This window comes from Staurois parvus, unplaced genomic scaffold, assembly GCF_062004578.1.
Source record: "Staurois parvus isolate SC_StPar_1 unplaced genomic scaffold, SC_StPar_1.0 ptg000549l, whole genome shotgun sequence".
Lineage (NCBI taxonomy): Eukaryota > Metazoa > Chordata > Amphibia > Anura > Ranidae > Staurois > Staurois parvus.
Window position 1 is genome coordinate 907,836 of NW_028318345.1, and position 21,814 is coordinate 929,649.

At 40.3% G+C, this 21,814-nt stretch overlaps 1 protein-coding gene across 1 annotated transcript in view; it reads left to right on the forward strand.

Annotated features, from left to right (window-relative positions):
• The window catches only part of ENTREP1 (endosomal transmembrane epsin interactor 1), an 89,039-nt gene that overhangs the window by 14,476 nt on the left and 52,749 nt on the right, over positions 1-21,814 (forward strand). The window contains exons 3-4 of the mRNA XM_089691050.1: positions 5,816-5,926; positions 20,727-20,855. Coding sequence (XP_089547176.1) covers positions 5,816-5,926; positions 20,727-20,855 — 240 coding nt within the window. The remainder of the gene's footprint in view (positions 1-5,815; positions 5,927-20,726; positions 20,856-21,814) is intronic.

The window sequence follows — 21,814 nt, forward strand, 5'->3', positions numbered from 1 at the left end:
CAATGCTGTAGAGGGAAATACCCTGATAACTGAAAACACCTCCCTCACACATAAGGATGGTCTGTGGATCTACACCTCAATATACCTTTTGGTTCGATCCTGTATATATATTTTAAGCTCTAATAATACCTGTCTGGCTTGGCTAATACATGAGGAGGTAATCCCTTCTTTACCTCTTCCCCCCCCCCCTTTTTTTTTTTTTTTTCCTTCCCCAACCTCTTTCTTACTGCCTTTCTTTTTAACCTCCTTTTTTCACACCTGTTATTTACTTGTATCACTTAGTCTCTACCAGCCAAATAGAACATTTACCTGTACACAGTTATGACTAACTTTATCCATAGCATATACTCTAGTGTGAATATGTAAACAATGAACCTCACGATATCCAATGCTTTCCCCGCCCCTATCATCACACTACCTCACCATTAAAAAGTTGACGAGAGTCAAGACGAGATAACACTCACCAACACTACTTCACCCATTTGCCTCTTGTTATCCACCATTTTGCATTGTATGATTGATGTAATGTTTTACACCACTTCGTCTTGTATGACTGTTTACAATTTGCCCCGTCTGCGAAACGGGAAGCAACATGTTATGTTGCTGTTTTGACTGTGATCTATGGCTGTACATGCTCTAAATGCTTTTTTTTGTCTTCTCTTATAACAATAAAGTATTTTTGGAAGAAAAAAAAAAAGATTAGTGATCATATGAAGGCATTTATTATCACATAGTTGTTTGGCTCCTTCTAAAACCATAATGATAATGGAAATCACCAAAATGGCCCTAATCAAAATGTACATAATCTTGGTTGGGCCTTGGTACAGACACACAAGGAGACAAACATGGGTTAAAATGGCAATTAAAGGTTAATTTCCCACATCTGTGCCTTTTTAAATTGTCATTAGTGTCTGTGTATAAATAGTCAATGAGTTTATTAGCTCTCACGTGGATGCACTGTGCAGGCTAGATACTGAGCCATGGGGAGCAGAAAAGAACTGTAAAAAGACCTGCATAATGAGGTAATGGAACTTTATAAAGATGGAAAGGATATAACAAGATATCCAAAGCCTTGAGTATGTCAGTCAGTACTGTTGAATCACTTATTAAGAAGTGGAAAATTCAGGGATCTCTTGATATGAAGGTCAGGTATACCAAGAAAGATTGCAGCCACAACTACCAGAAGAATTGTTCAGGATACAAAGAAAAATCCACAGATAACCACAAGAGAAATACAGGCTGCTATGGAAAACGTCAGTGTGGTTGTTTCTAGGAGCACAATAAAATGACACTTGAGAAAAAATACAAAAATGAGCTACATGGTCGAGTTGCCAGAAAGAAGCCTTTACTGCGCTAAAGCCACAAAAAAGCTGGCTACAATATGGCTGACAACACTTTGACACGCCTCACAGCTTCTGACATACTGTAATCTGGAGTGACAAGACCAAAATAGAGCTTTATAGTCTCAACCATAAGCGCTATGTTTGAAGAGGGGCCAGTAAGGCCTATAGCAGCAAGAATACCATCTTCACCGTGAACCACTGTGGTGGCTGACTGATATTTTGGGGGTGTGTGGGCTCTAAAGGTATGGGGGCTTGTGAAAGTTGCTGACAAGGTGAATGCAGCAAGTTATTTGAAAATACTAGCAGACCATTTACATTCTTCTGCACAAAAGCTGCACATTGGATGCTCTTGGACTTTCCAGCATGACAACGACCCTAAGCACAAGGCCAAGTTGCCCCTCCAGTGGTTACAGCAGAAAAAGGTGAAGGTTTTGGAATGGCCATCACAGTCTCCTGACTTTAGTATCATAGAGCAACTCTGGGGAGATCTCAAACGTGCGGTTCATGCAGGACGACCAAAGACTTTGCATGACATGGAGGCAGTTTGCCATGACAAATGGGCAGCTATACCACCTGTAAGACTTTGGGGATTCATAGACAACTATTACAAAAACTGCACACTGTCATGGAGGCTAATAGGGGCAATACAGAGTATTAAAGAGTAACATTTTTGTTGAGAAAAAACATTTCCCTCTGGGTGAGCTATGCACATTACAAGGATTATAACAAACCTTGTTGCAGATTCCTACCTTTTGCTATTCTGAAGAAAGAGTTGTTTTGTTTGTCTGTGCCCATGTGGAAAGTGAATTTAATAAGAGTATCTTTATAATAATCAGCTGCTGCATTTGCAGGGCTCTAATGAGGAAAATTGCAGGGTCTGCATTCCTTTATTAGTGCTTTCCTATTGGAAATATCTCACCAAAAGATTACATTTTTGTTGCAGGGGATACCAGAAATCCGATTTGTTTCTTAGTGCAAACTCAGTGAGCCAATCACACAAGCAGGAAATTATGTTTCTGGGGGGGAGGGGGAGGGTGCTCTGTACACAATCTGTGTACAAAACGCCTCCTGGCTGCCATATTGAATTGCATTTTACAGAAAATTTCAGTGCTGCAGACTGAAAAGAAAAGGTCATTTTAATAACATTCAATTACAATATGACTTGTGTCGCGATTTTACATTCTGTTATTTTTTTCATTTGCTATTTTTTTTTCCCACGGAAGTGGAGTTACCCTTTGAAAACTAAGAGTATGCAGACTTTTGATCAGGGGTCATTTCAGTTTACTTGTTGCCATATTTTGTTTTATGATTGTGCCATTCTGTTATGACCTACAGTTGAATATGAATCCCATAAGAAATAAAAGAAATGTGTTTTTCTTTAAAAATTTCCAAGGGTATGCAAACTTTTGAGCACAACTGTATTTGCTGCTATGGAGAGGTGATTAAAGAGAACCTGTTATTTTGGCCTGCATGGACAAAGTACAGTCTCTTTTGGTCATAAAAATATTTTGTTAATTATGCTGTTGCTGTTATTTGTGAATTGTCATAAATGTAATCATGCAGACTTTTAAATTATTATTAGGTCCGCTTTAGTGAGAAGCTATGGTGATAAACTAGCCTGTAGTTAGCATGAGCATTTTAGCACTGTTTGTGAATATTTCTAGTTGCCAGTTCAAACATATATTTGCATTATTCGGTATAATTGACATTCACATAAGTCTGCATTCCTTCTTTATGTTAGACTGAATTGGAAGTTATGTAGTACTGAAATTTAAATCTATATTCCCTGCAGATTTGTAAAACTCTCAGACTTATTCATAATTATGTTGTAGAATATTTATCTCTGATTGCGGTGTTGATTTGATTTTTAGCAGCTCTTCCACTTCGTAGTGATTTTCTGCTAGACACTCTTCTGTACTGTGTCTGTCAGTACACTGTGTATGTGTCTGATGTAGATTCTGCATGACCCAGATTGTTAAAGCTCTACATCTGCACTTTTATGTAGTTTAGCTTACTAAATCACTAGATTCTAAACCCAGATAATCAAGTCTACATGCCTAATGTGGCAGGATTGTTCAGTACATCATACAATCATCACAGTCTGTGCAGCAGTTAAAATGTTCAAAAATCCTAAGGTTGCTATTTGACACCAAGAAATTCCAGATGGTGGATGATCATGGAGTGACTAATCCCTGACCAATAGTCAAAGTTTACAAGTAGATACATGCAAAAAGTTCCACAAGTCTTCTTTGGTGTGTGAATGACCAGTGTTTTTGCTGAACAGTGTGTACGCATGGACAAACCCTGATTGTCAATACGTGCATTATTGGTTTTCAGCATGCACTGAAGTTTTTGTTGTCAAGAATCTTTGCACAAATAAATTATTAGTGATATTATTTATGCAGCAGTATTTTCTTGATTATTAAAATTCAGCCTGCATAAAATGAGATTTATATTTCCCTTTAGAAAACCCATAGTGCTATGGAAATCTTCTATGATATAGAAACATATACACGTTTTGTCAGGCAATCTGAGCAGAAAAGGATTGTGAAGGGCATGGTGGTATGCAAATGGGTGGATTATATAGGGTTTTAGGGTGAGCAATATGTGCAGGATTTGCATATTAAGGGTATGCCCATGGCCAGTATGTGCAGGAGAGGAGAGCCAGGGGGTATGACAGCAGGCAGTGCAGGACAAAACTGCCAGAGAGTATGGTACACAGCAGTATGTGCAGAAGAGGAGTTTGAAAAGTATGAACATGAGCATACATAGAAATGCAGTTACTGTTGCAGATCATTCTTTAAAGCTTCTGCTAACATGGGTACCAATCCATGTACTGCTAATGTATTGGTTCAAAAAGATAAGGTCACAAACCGATCATTGCCGCAAAAAAACTTTAATTAAAAACTTTAATTACAATCCAACAAAGTACATCAGATATCCTAGACTTCTTTAAGACATTTTTTTTATACTATAGCACTCATTCATAAATGTAATAAATCTAATCAGTCTATATAGAGTATCATCAACCCTCAAGACAAGTCTGACAAGTTATCCACTTGAAATCAAAATGTAGCTAAAACATCAAAAGTGCTAAAACATGAATTAAGAGCATTTACATGCACATATACAAAAGTTCTCAAATATATTGGTATCCTTTATACACTGCTCAAAAAAATTAAAGGAACACTTTTTAATCAGAGTATAGCATCAAGTCAATTAAACTCCTGGGATATTGATCAGGTCAGTTAGGTAGCAGAGGGGGTTGTTAATCAGTTTCAGCTGCTTTGGTGTTAATGAAATTAACTACAGGTGCACTAGATGGGCAACAATGAGACAACCCCCAAAACAGGAATGGGTTTACATTTGGATGCCACTGACATTTTTTCCCTACTCATCTTTTCTGACTGTTTTTCACTAGTTTTGTGTTTGGCTAGAGTCACTGTCACTACTGGTAGCATGAGGCGATACCTGGACCCTACAGAGGTTGCACAGGCAGTCCAACTCCTCCAGGATGGCACGGTGTCTTTGAATTTAGTCCTCTGCAGGTTGATAATTTTCATTTCCTTCAAACGATGGGGCATCCTTACGTTCCTAACACATTACCCAGTCCATATCAGTATGGATATCCAGCATGATTTTTTTCCCCATTGAGATCTGATGTGTTTTCAAAGTGTTTCTTTCATTTTGTTGAGCAGTGTACTACTCATGCCAGTTCCTTAATGAAGACTTCACTGTTTTCTGTCTCACATAATGATCTATTAACTTTATAAAACAGCCCTTAAGGCAGATCCATCCTAAGCTGTGCAAGAGTGTGCACATCATTTATAGATGTAAATAATGTCCCATTATTGGTTTTATCCAGGAGGAATTCTTGTGTACAATGTGAAACTCCAGTACATCTCTCTCCTACACAACTGGAAAAAAACATCCTCCTTTCTTACCAGGCTAGATTTTCTCTATTCCCTGAGGATACATTTAAGTCATAGTGCTCCACTAAGTGTTGTTCTACATCCATGCTCCTCTCTTAGGCTGGGTTCACACTTATGGGTGTTTGGGACATGTGTGTAAATCATATGCTTTCCTGCACCTGCAGCAAAAATGGGCTGCTGGTAGTAGATGTGCGGGGGTACCATTAAGAATTAATGGCTCACTGGAAAATTTATAGCACTATCATGTGGTTTCCTTGTGGCTGTGATTTTAGACACAGTGCAGGTACATTTTCCATACATTTTCCACAAGCAGTCTATTCAAATGAATGTTCTGCTGTGTTCACATAAATGCAGCCGCAGGGAAACCGCAACAGTGTGAACCTAGCCTTAGTAGCCTTAGATGGTATGATATAAATAATCCCTCAGTCTGTCTATAATCGTTCTTTAGGTTCTTCACAAAATGTGAGAAATAAAACACAATGTCTTATGTAAACATGCTGTAGAAATGTATCCTAGTTACTGTCCTTTTGCTTATTCAAGGTCAACCTGTTTGTAATGCTGTCTGTGGTCTGTGTCCTTCTAAACTTGGCTGGCTTCATCTTGGGATGTCAAGGTGCGCAATTTGTGTCCAGTGTCCCCAGCTGTCAAGAGGTAAGCCAGCTTCTTTAATTCTTGGTTGAGAATGGTAATCGTAGTCAAGTGTGAACGAAACCCAAATTGTGAAGAATTTTGCTTTTTTTCTTTCTTCTTTTTGCAAACACAACCTATTGGAAGATTGTCTTTTTATATGAACAATATAGTAATTCAATCAAAAACTGCATAGTCTGCCTGCTGTGGGTTGGATATTTTGAATCAAATCCTCATATTAGGTTTAGAGTTGAGCTTGTCATCTCAGTTCACTGTCTATCTTCGGTAAGTAACCAGCTGGCATCTGTGTAGCCTGAAGAATTTGCCTTTGTGTCTCCAAAACAGCACTAGAAAGCTGTGCTACATCTAATTCTGAATCCTAACCTGAGCCATGGGCAGAATTTCAGAGGTCGCAGTGGCAACCACACCTATATTCCAGGAGGCCAGTGCACCCTCGCTGTCACATTAGGTTTTACACTGCATCACTGGAAAAAAGTGCTTGCTTGCTGCATAGGTAATTCAGTAAACTCAGAGGGCCTGGGCTGGCCGGGCAGGGGCCCTCTCGAGCCTGTCCCAGGCCCTCTGAGCTTCTTGTTTCACCTACACAGGGTGACAGGGTAAGCCCATTCTCCCAGTGGTACACTCTCTGCTTAGCCCCTCCGCCCAGCCCAGTACAGCCCCTCCCCACCCTGCTTATCTGTGCACACAGGAACACATTACTAGGGCGGAGAAGCGAATGGGCAGGGTATCCCAGCTGCCCTTGGCTCTCACTGTGGAGGGGAGATCACCCATCCTGCCCAGCATGGGCTTTACACCAGACACCAAGAAAAAGTTTACTTGTGGCTACCAGGTCCCCTTCACTCTGTGGATATGAGATGACTAAGAGCCCAGCAATAGGACATGGTGGAAACAGGACATGAAGGAGGGTGCAGGACATAAAGGTGGGCATAGGACTTGAAAGATGAGCCCATGATTATAAAAAGGGCTCAGGACATAAATGTGGGCACAAGACATGAAAGTGGACAAAGTAGGCATGAAGGTGGGCACAGAACATGAACAAGAGTACAGGACATGGAGGGTACAGAACATGGTGGGTACAAGACATGAACGAGGATGAAGATGGGCATAGGACTTAAGGATGAGCATAATACAGGCAGGAATGCACAATCTGCAAACTTTGTGTACAGGTATTCAAAAGAATTGGAGAAGTATGTAAAAATCTGAACAGTTTCCCTAAAATCTTTTGAATTACCCTATGAATATGTAAATAAAGATACGAAATATCTTGTAAGCCACTTGGAGTATTTTGGCGAGCGATGGAAGTACCATGGCACGGTGGAAGCAGTGGGTGGTAGTTTTTATTATGTTTTCCCTACATATTGCTGCCTTTAACAAGGTTCACCCCTCTCCAGCAGCTTTTTTTCTTCCTCCAACCCTATGTCATTGCTGTGTCCTGTAGTAATGTAAGGATCTAAAGATGAAACTACAGTGCACAACAGGGGACATCCCTGGAAGTGTTGAATGCTCAAGCGCCTGACTAATGCAGGCCATAGATGGGTCGAAAGTCGGCCAATTTTTCGGCTGAAAAAAAAATCAGCTGATTTTCGCACTGTTGATGGGTTAATTGGTCGGCCGTTTTTCTGGATTTTGTCAGATTTTTTTTGATTGGTAAAGTTGGAAAAAAATTGTCTGATTTTGCCGATCGGCCGATTTTCGTGGCAATGATAGGCTAATCGGCCGATCTTTTTACCGATAAAAAATCTGCGCATGAGCCATGACCTGCAAGAAAAAGAAGAGGAGGAAGAAGAGGAAGAAGAAGAGAAAGAAGAAGAAGAGGAAGAAGAAGAGAAAGAAGAAGAAGAAGAAGAGGAAGAGGAAGAAGAAGAGAAAGAAGAAGAAGAAGAAAAGAAAGAAGAAGAGAAAGAAGAAGAATTCCAGTCCTCTATTATATTTGACATTAAAAAGTATTGCGGTTGCAACAATGTATCCATTTGTATCCGAAAAAACCCATCTGTATCTGAAATGGATACAAATAGATACAATGTTGCAACCGCAATACTTTTTAATGTCAAATATAATAGCGGGCTCTCTGCAGGGACAGAAGTAATTAAATGTCGGCCGTAGACGGGAAGAAAATCGGCCGATTTTTTTTTACTGTTGGTGGTAACGTCGGCCTATTAAACGACCGATTTTTCGTTTTTTTGTTAAAAAAACGGCCGGTTTTCTCCCGGTCTATGGCCTGCATAAAGCCTAGAAAATACCACTTTCAAAGAAATCTTATGATAATCTGATCGTTAGTACACAGCTTTGATCAAAGGGGCAAGCACAAAAAATTTTCTCATACGATACCAAATTGTACGATTTTTGTTTAATCAGTACAGTTTTCGTCTGAAAATACAACACAAATGCATTACATCTCTTCTGAGTTTTATTCTGTCGTACAAGAGTTTTTGTACCTTTAGTAACCTCTTCACTTTTGATATGAGACTAGCATGCAAAAAAAAAAAAAAAAATGGATGATCATTCGTCCAATATTTTCATCGTGTGTATGGGGCTTAAGGCTGCACATTGAAACAGAAGGTAGGAGACATGGGCTGCTGAAGAGGTGAGTATAGTAGCTCTATTTATTGCAGATAATTATTATCTGGGATTGTTTAGGCCAGCAGTGTCCAATCTGTGTCCCAAGACGGCTATGAATGCGGCCCAACACAAAATTATAAACTTGCAAAAAATTTAGATTTTTTTTTAATTTATTTTTTTTAAATATGTTTACACTTAGTGAGCACATGCAGCTGAAGAAAAAATTGACAGTGTCTCTTTACCAGACTTGTATAAGTTTTAACTTCTCAAAGAAAAATATCCCACTTTTCACAATCACGTCTTATTCAGGTCATCAGTTTTCAGCAGCACCTATTTTTGTGAGCAACTATTTTCAAGGATGAAGCACACAAAGGACAAAATTAGACCGGAAATATCTGATAAGTACCTTGAAAATTCATTGAAAATTGCTACTACATCCATCGAACCAGATATTGATGTGTTAGTTTATCAAAAGCAGTGTCAAAAATCAGTAGTTTTATGTTGCGCTCTTTACTTTTTAATAAAACATATTACAAAAAAATGCAGTTTTATTACTTAGATAGGTACATTATCTATATCAGTGATCATTAACTTGTGATCTGCCTGACTTTTTCTGCTCATCACCTTTCCTAGTGTATTTTATGTGTAGCCCAAGACAATTCCTCTTCTTCCAGTGTGGCCCAGGAAGGTCAAAAGGTTGGACACCCCTGTTTTTTTTTTTTATAACAAACATGTCAATAGTTATGCATCGTGGAGCCCCGACCCTCCTTTTCTGTGGTCCCCCGCCAGTGCTCCTAGCCCCCCCCCTTGCTGAGTGCCCCCATAGCAAGTCACTTGACATACAGAATGTGGCCCTACCCCCGCTCCCTCCTCACTGGCTGTGATGGTTCCCAATGACTCTCACTGCTGTCTCTGAGCCAATGGGTAGGGAGAGAGAAGATAGAGCCACTGGTATTGGGAATATCACTGGATCGCGATTGGCCTCAGGTAAGTAAAGGGGGGGGGGTCCACACAGAAGTTTTTTTACCTTCATGGAAAGAATACATGAAGGTAAAAAAATAAATCTTCAGCCTTTAGAACTACTTTAAGAATAAATGGCAATGTACATTTACATTTACCATTCAGTGTGATAATGTGCATTAAACATGGGTTTTATCACTTGTGATCGAAAGCCAAAAGTTGTGAATTTAGCCATAGGGCACTTTCACATTGATCCATTGTTGATGCATTTTGGGGTTAAAGTGCAGAAGAAAAATGCATGAAAAATGTATTACTTTAAATCCTTTGGAACTCTTCAGGTGCAGTGCATTTTTAAAAGTCCTGCGTACTGCATTTTTGGTGCATTTTTAATAATTGCACCTCCCCATTGAAATAAAAGGAAAACGTATTAAAAAATGCACCCATGGTCTGTTTTTGGTGCGTTCTTTGAGTAACATGTCCAAGTTTCACAGGTGCGGGATTGGAGTCAGGAAAAAATTCATTAAAAACGCAGCACAAACGCATATACATTCTTACCATTTTTTTTTAACGGAGCAGTGTGAAAAAACCCTGAAGCAACCTTTACACACAGGTCTCTCCCCTGTGTGTAAAGGTTGCTTCAGGGCTACCGATCGACGTACCAGCAGCTTGAACCGATTGTTACTGGGTCAGGTTAATTATGCAATTAACCCCTTCACACTGCCACCACCTCCTTTTGGTTCAGAGAAAGAGGAAACTCGCAATATCGCTATAACACTATAATAATTGAAATAATTGTCAGCATAACCCGGTCATTGACACAGGCCGGTTATACAGAGAGTTAAACCAACAGTAGCGTCTCTTTAAAGGCAGGGATTCGTAAATTGCAATTAAGAGTTATAGAAACAGTTCAACACTTTCAGAAGAAAGATTTATTACTAAAAGGGTCAAACAGGTGCAGTAAAATATTTACAGAGAAGATGTAACTAAGATATATATCTATATACATAGAAAACAGCACAGCAAAGAGATAACAGGGAGAAGTTAAAGGGTTAAGTTACTTGCCAATAAGCCTTAGATGGAAGCAGATCACGTTTCAGAGCGAAAGGTCTCCCCAGGTGGTATATTGATGTTAAGAATGGGAGATGTCTTTAACTTAAACTTCCTTAGGCTTGACAGCCTGTTTTAAAGTTTCCCAGCAGGGGGTGGTTCTGAAGTGAAAGACCAATCCCCTGTTTAGGGAGGGATCATCAGGCGGAACCCTAAACTGGAACCAACATCTTTCGTAATTCATATTCTGGTCTATAACTTTCCATCTGCACAAGCGACAGTCCTCCCGCGGGTATATTATTATGCAGACAAGTCTGAGGATTATTTAGATATGAATTATGAAATTATATAATGCACGGTTCACACGTTCTATTTTTCGGCTTCCCTGATGGTCTGGGATAATCGAGTGACCCGTCAAACTGTTCGCCTGCTCATTGGCCATCTGATGAGGTGTCCGGTTTTTATGTAAGTCTCTCATATTCCAAGATATGAGACATAGGGGAGAAATTGATTTGAGAAGTGTTCATCTAATTCTGTCACCGACACTGAGCTAGGTTTATTAGCACAGAGACCCTTCAACTCCTGGGAAGGCTCCTTATCTTGTTATGAGGTGTGAAATTATACAGGTACTTTGGCCAGGGAGACTCCAGCTCTCTGGGGAAAACTGGTCCTATCTCTTCCTAGGTGAGAAAGGATACAGCTTTCACAGACAGCTCGGCACCAGCTAGAAATGCCTTGCCCGCCAGTGACCCATAAACAGTACACATACACACACTGGCCAGATGTCTCCTCTCAGTGAGAGGGATGGGTGGAAAGATGAGGGGAGAAAATGGAGATGCCTAACAAAATGGTTGAACCGCGTCCATCTCTGAGGCGCACGTTTGCGACAGAGACATACCCAAAAAGACTGTAGTTGTAACTGCAGCAAAAGGTTGTTCTATAAAGTATTGATTCAGGGGGGCTGAATACAAATGCATGGCCCACTTTTCAGATATTTATTTGTAAAAAAAAGTTTGAAACCATTTATCATATTCCTTCCACTTCCAAATCATGTGCCACTTTGTGTTGGTCTATTACATAAAATCCCAATAAAATACATTTATGTTTTTGATTGTAATATGACAAAATGTGGAAAATTTCATGGGGTATGAATACTTTTTAAAGGCACTGTATGTTGTTTTATATTGTCTTGATATCTTATGCACAGCTGCTCCTAAATAAAGAATTTGTAAAAAAAAAAAAAAAAATTATACCAACTTTATTGACTTAACACAAAAAAGAAGATTTTCCGTTTCTAACCATAAGCATTATACATTTAGGGTTATATTTCTATTCTATTTTTATTTTTCTTGTTATGTACCAGTTTAAAAATAGAGTCTTCATCTTCCTGAAAAGCTAAACATAAATAATGTGTATATATATATATATATATATATATATATAGAGAGAGAGAGAGAGAGAGAGAGAGAGAGAGATAGAGAGAGAGAGAGAGAGAGAGAAAGTGCTCAGCATAAATGAGTGCACCTCAACAGATTTGTCAGAAAACCTTTACTTTCCTTTCAGAATCCACATTTTCTATGGGACACTATACTACAAAATACTCCCACAAATGCGGGCCATTGATTGCAAACTAGATTTGTTCATTTGCACACACAAAAAAGTATTTTTCCTAACAAATTCATTCAAGACCATGTTGCAAAAATGAATACACCCCAATTAAAGTCTTAGGCTGGCCATACATTATACAATTATCTTCCAATTTTCTGCCCAATTTCCTTTAGATTTACCTTCAACTGTGTAGTGCAAGTGCCTGCCTAATTGAATACAACTGAAAGTGTTGTTTAGGTTTGTCCTCCTATTATATGGTTTTTGGTAAATCTAAACCAAAAATCTCCAGATAATTGTATAATGTATGGCCAGCCTAAGGAGCAAAGCTAAACTTTAGACGACAAAATCCTAATTAACAAGAATTCAACTACAGGTGAGTCTAATTATTCATTAAACAGGTGTCCAACAGACAGTTGATTATAAAAGGGCGTTACTTAACAAAGAAAACCCCTTCCCAATTCATGCTGTCAGCAATGGCACAACATGAAAGAGAAATGTCACAAGGCTGAGAAAGAAAATAATTTCTTTACACAAGAAAGGTGAAGGCTACAAGAAGATCAGCAAAGCTTTACTTATCAGTCAGAATACTGTAGCAAAAGTGATACAAAAATTTAAAGAAGATGGAACTGCAACCATCTCATGGAGACATCCAGGCGTCCACGGAAGTTAACATCTTGACGGGAGCGTCTTCAGATGAGAAGGGTTGAAGAAAATCACCATGTAAGCTCACTGCAGTTAGCTAAAGAAGTAGAAAGCCAAACTGGGGTGATTGTTTCCTGTAACACAATGCAGCTTACAATGCAGAGGAATGGCATGCATGGGTGTCATTAATGAGGAAAACCTCTCCTAAAGCCCATGCACAAAAAAGCTAAAATTTGCCAGGGCCCATGCTGAAAAAGAAGAAGACTACTGGGACTCTGTACTCTGGAGTGATGAGACCAAGATAAATGTTTTTGGAACTGATGGCTTCAAAACTGTATGGGGTCGAAAGGTGAGGAGTACAAAGAAAAAGGCATGATGCCTAAAGTGAAACATGGTGGTGGCAGTGTCCTTCTGTGGGGCTGCATGAGTGCTGTTGGTGTTGGGGAGCTGCATTTCATTGATAGAATCATGAATTCACAGATTTACTACTCTATATTGAAAGAGAAGATGCTACCATCACTATGTGCCCTATGTGGTCGTTGTGCACTTTTCCAACATGAAATTTATCCAAAACACACATCTAAGGCCACTGTTGCATTTCTGAAGAAGAACAGGGTGAAACTGATTCAGTGGCCAAGTATGTCTTGTGATCTGAACCCAATCCAACACCTATGGGGAATTCTGAAGAGACAAGTTGAGCATCACTCTCCATCCAGCATCCAAGCTCTAAAACAGGTCATTCTTAAAAAATGGAAAAAGATCAATGTTGTAATATGTCGCCAACTTGTTCATTCCATGCCTAAAAGACTTGGTGCTGTCCCTTCAAATCATGGAGGTCATACAAAATACTAGATGGAGTAGTGTTTGTTGTGGGGTGTATTCATTTTTGCATCAACTAATGTGAGTAAAAGTGAAGATTTTGTAATCCAAGTTATATTATTAATTTTACTTTCATGTAATGAGCTAAACAAATGTTCTTTGAAACTCAAAAATTTGGAAATTGTTCTTGTGTTCATTGAGAGATTGATAAAATCTTACTTTTCAAAAGGGGTTTAGTCATTTATGCTGAGCTTTGTGTGTGTGTGTGTATGTGTATATATATATATATATATATATATATACACACACACACACACACACTGTATATAGTCTCTGGACATTGGGCATAAATAATGTGCACTTAGATAACTATCACAAGACTATAAATTGTAAGGCAAACACACCAGTGCAGATTGTTAACTAGATGTGTATATTAAAAACGTGTTGTCATTGTTGTGGCACTTTGCTTTAAAAGCATCAATAAAAATGAACAATTAACAATGTGAACTGTACATGGTTTCCGTACTCAAGCACTCATGATGTAAATGTTGGGCTCACCAGCATCCTGTGAAGACATGTTATATTGTGATTGTTTTTCCAGTTGGGCCAAGCGGATCTTCATCTCCTGTTATCCATTAGCTGACTTGCATTATAATGAGCACTTTACTTACAGGAAGAATAGATTAAGTGCATTAATGTATTATTTCCTCATCTATTTAAAGAGGAATCCGAGCTCCCATCAATGTTCCTAAACAACAAAAAAAAGTACTTGAACCTCCACATTGTAATATGTTACTTTCACAAGATATAAGATTTACAGCACAGATCCATTTATTTTTATTCTACGAAGCCCTGGACCTTTTCTTCATTAGTTTGATATATATTGCGAAAGTGCGGGGCCCTGCCACTGTGGAAATGTAGGAAAAAATTACACAGGATTTGCATTAAGGTTTATAGCAAAGTTTCAGAGTATAATTTCTCAGTGGAGAAAGCTGTGTTTTTGTCTTTCTCTAAATTCTGTAGACTCGGATTGGGGCCTTGAGTTTGAAGGTTTCAAAGTGTCTTGGGTAGGAAGGAACACAGGTGTGCAGTTTATACGCTAAGCTTGAAGATAGCTCAGGGCCCCTATTTTGGAGACAGGGCTCCACAGAGGATGTCTCTGCCAGGGATCAGAGGTGTCCTGGTCAGGAGTCAAGAGACAGGAGGTCTCAACCTGGAGGCAGAGGTGCCGCAGCCAGAAGTTAGGTTGGCTCCTATCGGGGTGTCGGCAGAACCCCTACCCAGAGTCCAGGAGTGGGCTGTGCAGCAAGGCCATGCAAATAAAGGCTGAGTGAGCCGAGAGAATACAGTCAGAGGGACTGGTAAGAAGAGCAGTGGTGCTGCTGACAAGGGAGCCAGGTGACTCGTCATGTTCAGTTGACTATACATGTTGATGTGGAAGAAGCCCTGCATGGGCTACTGATGTGTATGTGAGCTTTCCATTTTGTTTAACAAGTTCCCGCCCAGCCTATAGTCAAATGACAGTTGGGCAGGACTGCTTTAAATCTGGGTGGACGTCATATGATATCCTCTCAGAACACTCCTCACGCAGGCCCAATGGGCTGTGCTGCGGCACGATCTGTCAACAGATCAGTGTACTGGGCCGCTGCCTGTACCATGTGATCAATGAGACCAATCATAGCAGATCACATGACAGTTGTACACAATGGATGGTGTTCATTCATGCCATTCATTGTGTACTATTGTGTTGTTTTCTATGATTGGCCACGATGATTATATTGTACATACAGGGGCTTTCGCAACCCATCTGTACCATGTGATTAGTTTGTGCCAACCACAGCTAATCACCATAGTACACACTGAATGAATAGATTTCATTTAGAAAAAAATTATCATTTCTAACAGTGAGTATCACCGTTATAAGCAATCATAGTGTGTAAAGAAAAAAAAAATCTTGATCACTTCCCCAGAGTAGAACAGTGTTACTATGTGAAATGAATACGGGGTGGTTTTTGGATTTCCCCCCTACATATAATAAAATATGTACTATCTTGTCGGTCCCTATAATAGCATATCTAACCTCTGACAATACTGATGGTACTAATATATTACAATATTTACTGTAATAATAAACACATGTTGAAAGAAGTAAAGTCTTATTTATTTACAAAGAAAATACAATTCTACAATCTAAATGATTATTATAGAGCATAAAGAAAAAAGCAGAGCAGAGATAATGTTACGTAAGTCCGTCCTAAGTGTTTCAGTATCTGGCTGGGCTCTGGGTAGAAATAGAACACAGGCAGGGCCAGACCTTGAATTTAAAACACTCACAGACACAACCCACATGAACACACTTGACCCTCCCTGTGTAGTCCACCGTCCAATGAATGACAATCCATAAATTATAAGGAGCTGTCAATTCTAATGAGCAGGAAGTAATGTGCTACCCTGAATCCTCCAGGAAGTATGTTGTTGTCTCCACCCTGGGGCTCTGCTATATTGCCAAAAATGATCAACATTCCAGTCCACATCTGGTTTCTTCCTTCTTGCTAGAAGGAATGCAATCAGTTATTATATTTTTTGCATCACCAGGGAATCTGGGTTGAGGCTTTCTTATCTCCATGCCCCACCACTAGGGGGGGGGGGGGGTATGTGTGATCTCCCAAGACCAGGATTTTGATATGCAATCTTTTGTTACACACACCCTGTTGTAAATTCTTGTGTTACTGACATTCCAAGGTAATATCCAACAGGCCATCTTTGTTAACCAGGCAGTAAGAATCCATAACGTCTGATATAAAAACATGTTGCCTTCCAACACTATGGTAACACTGTATTGTTCTGGTCACAGTATATATATATCATAAAAAGTTTAAATAAATATTTAAAAAATTATGTAAACATTTTTGTTTTTTTTACTTACTGTTACTAGTCAGTAGCCTCGATCAACGCCACACCAGTTATACTATGACGCTGTACTACACTGTTGACAGTATGTTAAAAAAAAAGTGAAAAAAACAATTTATTTGAATCCAAAAAATTGTGACAAAAAAAAATGGCTTCAAAAACTCGCCATGCCGCTCATTAAATACCTCAGACTGTCTACTTTCCAAAAAGGGGTCATTGGAGGATATTTGGACTGTCCTGGCATTTTCAGGACTCGGAATTAATTGATTTTCAGATATATTGATTACCGTATTTTTCGCCGTATAAGACGCACTTTTTCTTCCCCAAAACTGGGGGGGAAATGTCAGTGCGTCTTATAAGGCGAATATGGAGCGGCCGGTCCGGTATTTCCACCGCGGCCGTGTCAGAATACCGGGCCGGCCGCTCAGCTCTGCAGCGGGACCTTACCTGTTCCTCTATCCAGCGGCGTGCTGTCTTCCCGGCTTCTGTAGTGTGGGCGCTGGGCATGACAGCCGGGTGCCAAGTGCGCATGCACAAGAAGCGGTGCTTTTTGTGAATGGTAAGGCGGTACCTGGGACACATGACAGATCCCAGAAGCCGCCGGACCAATCACAAAGCGCAAGTGCTTCTCGCTCATGCGCACTGGGCACCCGGCTGTCATGCCGAGCGCCATTACAGAAGCCGGGAAGACAGCGCGCGGCTGGATCGAGGAACAGGTAAGATAAAAAAAAAACTCTGCGGAAGTAAGAGCGGGTACCTGTCAAATTCAGGTACCCGCTCCCCACCTCCCCAAAGGTCAGCAGTCACAATGAGCAGGTGATCAGGAACCAGTTTCTGGTTCCAGATCATTTATGTCAGACTTGGGGCTCTCAGTAAGAGCCTGTTTCCTGTGTTAGGAGCGCGATGTGCTTCCAGCACAAATATATTTATACATACGGCCTCACGGAAGAAGACCCACTTCAGTGAGGCTGCATATATGTGTACATGCAGCAGCAAGGGGTTAAATAAGGTGTATTATTTATTAAGTATTACACAGTGCATATCATAGCTAGTGGTGCACCAAAATGAAAATTCTGGTGCCGAAACCGAAAATTCAGGATGCACTTGGCCAAAAATCGAAACCGAAATGGGCAGTTTTTAAAAATGAAATATTAATTAAAAAATTTAATATTCTAATTAAATATATACCCCAATTTTTTGGTAAAATATGAAAGAGGATGTTACGGCAAGTAAATAAATAACCAACATGTCATGCTTTAAAATTGCGAACGCTCGTCGAATGTTACTTAAAAATCTCCATGGGTGATGCTTTAAAAATTTCCACAGGTTAGCAGTATAAAGTTACAGAGGAGTTCTAGTGTGAGAATTATTGCTCTTGCTCTGACGTTCGTGGCGATACCTCACATGTGTGGTTTGAACACTGTACATATGTGGGCATGGCCTACGTATGTGTTCACCACTTCATGCGAGCATGGGGGGACGGGGGGCACTTTAAACTTGTATTTTTTATTTATTTTTTTTTACACTGTCCCTTTAAAAAGAAATTTAATCACTTTTATTCCTATCACAAGGAATGCGTTCATCCCTTGTGATAGAAATAATCAGTGACAGGTCCTCTTTATGGAGAGATATGGGGTCAATAAGACCCCACATCTCTCCTACAATGTAAAGTATTAGATCAAAAAAAGCATTGATCTAGTGCTTTCAAAAGAAAAAAAATGGTATTGTTTACAAGGCAACAGAAGTACATCGCTCCAGTCCTCCAAGGGCTTATAGTGGAGGCCATCTTTCCTTCACTAATCACTATGCCCAGCGTCAGGATCGTTTGGTGGTTTCTCAGGTAAGGAAAACTACCGAGCGGCGCCCAGTGATGGCAGCGGCTGGCTGTGGCGAGGGGGGTGGGGTTATTTTCGGCACCTGTATCAGTGCTTTTTTTCATATCGGCCAACGGCAATCGGCGGAGCTCTGTGTCCCTCGGACACAGCGGATCACCGATCCACGGAAAGAGCCGAAGATGTCGGCTCAGTCTTGTGATCAGCTGTGTCCAATCACAAATGTAAAAGATGTAGTGAGCGCTTCTTGTATAACGGTAAAAATAAGCAGCTAAAAGCACTAAAAGGAGATCACAACAGCCTCAAGTAAAAGTAGATAAATATAGTGCAGCGCTAAAAATAACAAGCAGAAAATTCGATCTAGAAAATTCTGATCTAGAAAGTTCGATCTAAATAGTTCGTTCTGAAATTGGTTATCAAAAGTTCATTTAATCAACGATATAGTAGATTGGACACAGCTTATGAGAAATCCGGAACAAATGGCAGAAATGCGCACTCACCGACCGCGCATAGGAAATGCGCATGTGTATATTAAATTCCACAGAGTATCGATCTCCCTCAGGAAGGGGTGTTATCAAGCGATGGTCAGCTGGGCTCACAGAACCTCCCAAGGATCGGGATGGATCGGCCGGATAAAGACTCCAGGTGAAGGCTTCCCTCCTCTGGATGAAGTTGGAAGCTGTGTCTGCTGACCCCTCAATAAGGGGCAAAGAGTGGGAGAGTACCCATAGTGTAGTATGTCAAAAAAGAACTTTATTGGTAATAGACTTAGTGCAGGGTATATCAGTAATAATGCTGGCAGATGACCAAACATATGGGGTAAATTGAAATAAAAAGCAAAACCACTGACCCTGAATGAAGTGGCCGCCAGACCTCCTCGTGATCTGGGCGGCAATAAGGCGTCACAGGCTGTGTCCAATCACAGCTGATCACATGTAAACAGGGAAATGCCGGTTATTGAGAGGAGAGCCGGTAATCGGCATTCCACGGAGGGGACATGTACACAGATCATCAGGGCACTGATGATCAGTGTGGCCCCAGAAGTGCCACCTGTCAGTGTCCATCAGTGCCAGCTGTCAGTGCTGAACAGTGCCAGTGCCACATCAATGCCACATATCAGTGCCTACCAGTGCACATCAATGCCACATATCAGTGCCCATCTTAGCTGCCCTTCAGTGTCACCCATCAGTGCCAATCAGTGCCGCCTATCAGTGCGCATCAGTGCCGCTTATCAGTGCCAGTTAGTGCCGCCTATCAGTGCCAGTCAGTGCCACCTATCAGTACCATATATCAGTGCTGCCTTTCAGTGCCCATCAGTGATGCCTGTCAATGCCCATCAGTGCCACCTACCAGTGCCTCCTCATCAGTGCCCATCAGTGCATCTTATCAGTGCCCATCACTACAGCCTCATTAGCGCACATCAGTGAAGGAGAAAAATCACTTATTTACAAAATGTTATAACAAAAACTAAGAAAAAATGTTTTTTTTCCCAAAATTTTAAGTGGTTTTTGGTTTGTTTAAGAAAAAATAAAAAACCCAGAGGTGATTAAATAACACCAAAATAAAGCTCAATCTGTCACAAATGTTTTTAAAAATATTTCATATGGGTACAGTGTTGCATGACTGCGCAATTGTCATTCAAAGTGTGACAGCGCTGAGAGCTGGAAATTGGCCTGGGCAGGAAGGGGGTATAAGTGCCCTGTAGGTAAGCGGTTAACAGTGCTCAGGACCATGGGCTTCAACAAAATGGCAGCCTCCAGTAAGAAGAAAAAGAAGCAATGCTAGAATCAATTTACAGCACATATTAATTTTGGTAGTATAATTGTTTTGAGTAAAGTTCCACTAACTGCATCAAAACCGCACCGGAACAGAGTGTGGTGTGAAATGTAAGCAAAAATGTATCCAGAATGCATCCGGAGTGCGTTTTTGGGGTGTGAACTGGACCTTAATAAAAAAATATTAATTTTAACAACTGTAGCATCAGGCTGCAACATAACAAGATTGAACAAGCGAAGGGGGTCTGAATACTTTATGAATGCATTCTAGTCTAGAGTTTCAAAATTGGACTGTAAGTCCTTTGTTAAAAATGTCAATTTTCTTTTTATTAGCAGTACATTTAAGTGGAGAATTATATTCTCTGTGCTAACAATGAGACAGTAACTTTATAACATATAAAATTTTAATTCATGTATTTACTCCAAAGCGTGTTGCTACATGCAGAGTTTAAAAGCAGGAGGTCAAATTTACTTTAATCTGGGAAATTCCTTTTAAAAGGAGGTCTTCAGCAGATATGTGGTGTTCATATACTGAAAATAAAAGAAAGGCAAGGATCCTCTACCTTATGCCTTTTCAGCTTACTGTAACAAGGAGTAGATTATGCTCACATTTTTTAAGGAACTCTTTGACTTACAGATTTGTCTTTACAGGTAGGACTGGCAGACGATAAAATGTGTATATGCTGTGAAGAATCTCACGCTAACAAGTGTCCTGAGAATGGAAATGTTCTGAAGCTTGTCAAGATCCATTCCTGTAATGCAGTTCATCTCTTATTAAAGGTATCACTAACGGGCAAATGGAATAAAAGTTATATTATGTACATTTTAAATAAAATGTATCAAACTAGCTACGTTTTTGGGTCAGTTTTACTATATACACCAAGGGTCGGCAACCCTCGGCACGCGTGCCAGAGGTGGCACGCAGCCGCATTTATGGTGGTAGGCGAAGGGAAACTTGAGAGGCCTATCTCCCACACAACAAAACCGGCTGGTGGCAGCAGTTCTATGCATAGAAGCTAGCACAGATGGCTGCCACCAGCCTCAGTTCCCACCCCCCACTTTAGCTGCCAACCACTGCACTAAAAACAGGGATGCTTCCCGCTGGCTACAGTTCCCCCCTATCCACTTCTGCTCCGGCCCCCCACTTCAGCTCCCACCCACCTCACTCTGCCGCATTGAGCCTGAAGCACTGTGGAGAGTAACACCTCAGGTTTCCTGCTCTGGCTTAGGACAGGTAATTACAGGACAGCAGCACTCTTTTAGCCTGAGCATTCCTGTAAGCCTGCCTGCTCACACCCTGAGGGCCATTCCTCTTTTTCGGCAGCAGCATTAAAGAGGACCTGTGGTAGCTGCTGTATCTGTTCTAGTTTTGAGACACAACTATTTGAATAGCTATTGGGAACTACTACTTTAGAACAAGGTTCAGAAACTACTACTTAGAACCAATAGAAGTTCCAAAGTAGTAGTTACCAAAACTTGTTTTAAAGTAGTAGTTCCCAATAGAAGGAACTACTACTTTAGAAGAGGGTTTGGTAACTACTTTTTATCTTCTCTGGTAACTACTACTTTTAGAAAACACTAAAAAAAGGCTGGTTCATACAAAAATGCAGTGCGGAAAAGGTGCATCCAGTGTGCATTTTCTGCATTGCATTCGATTCTGCCTCCCTTTCAGTCTGCATGTGGGTGCCTATGTATTGTTAATGGCTCCCCAAATGCATATTGCAAACGCAGTACCATGT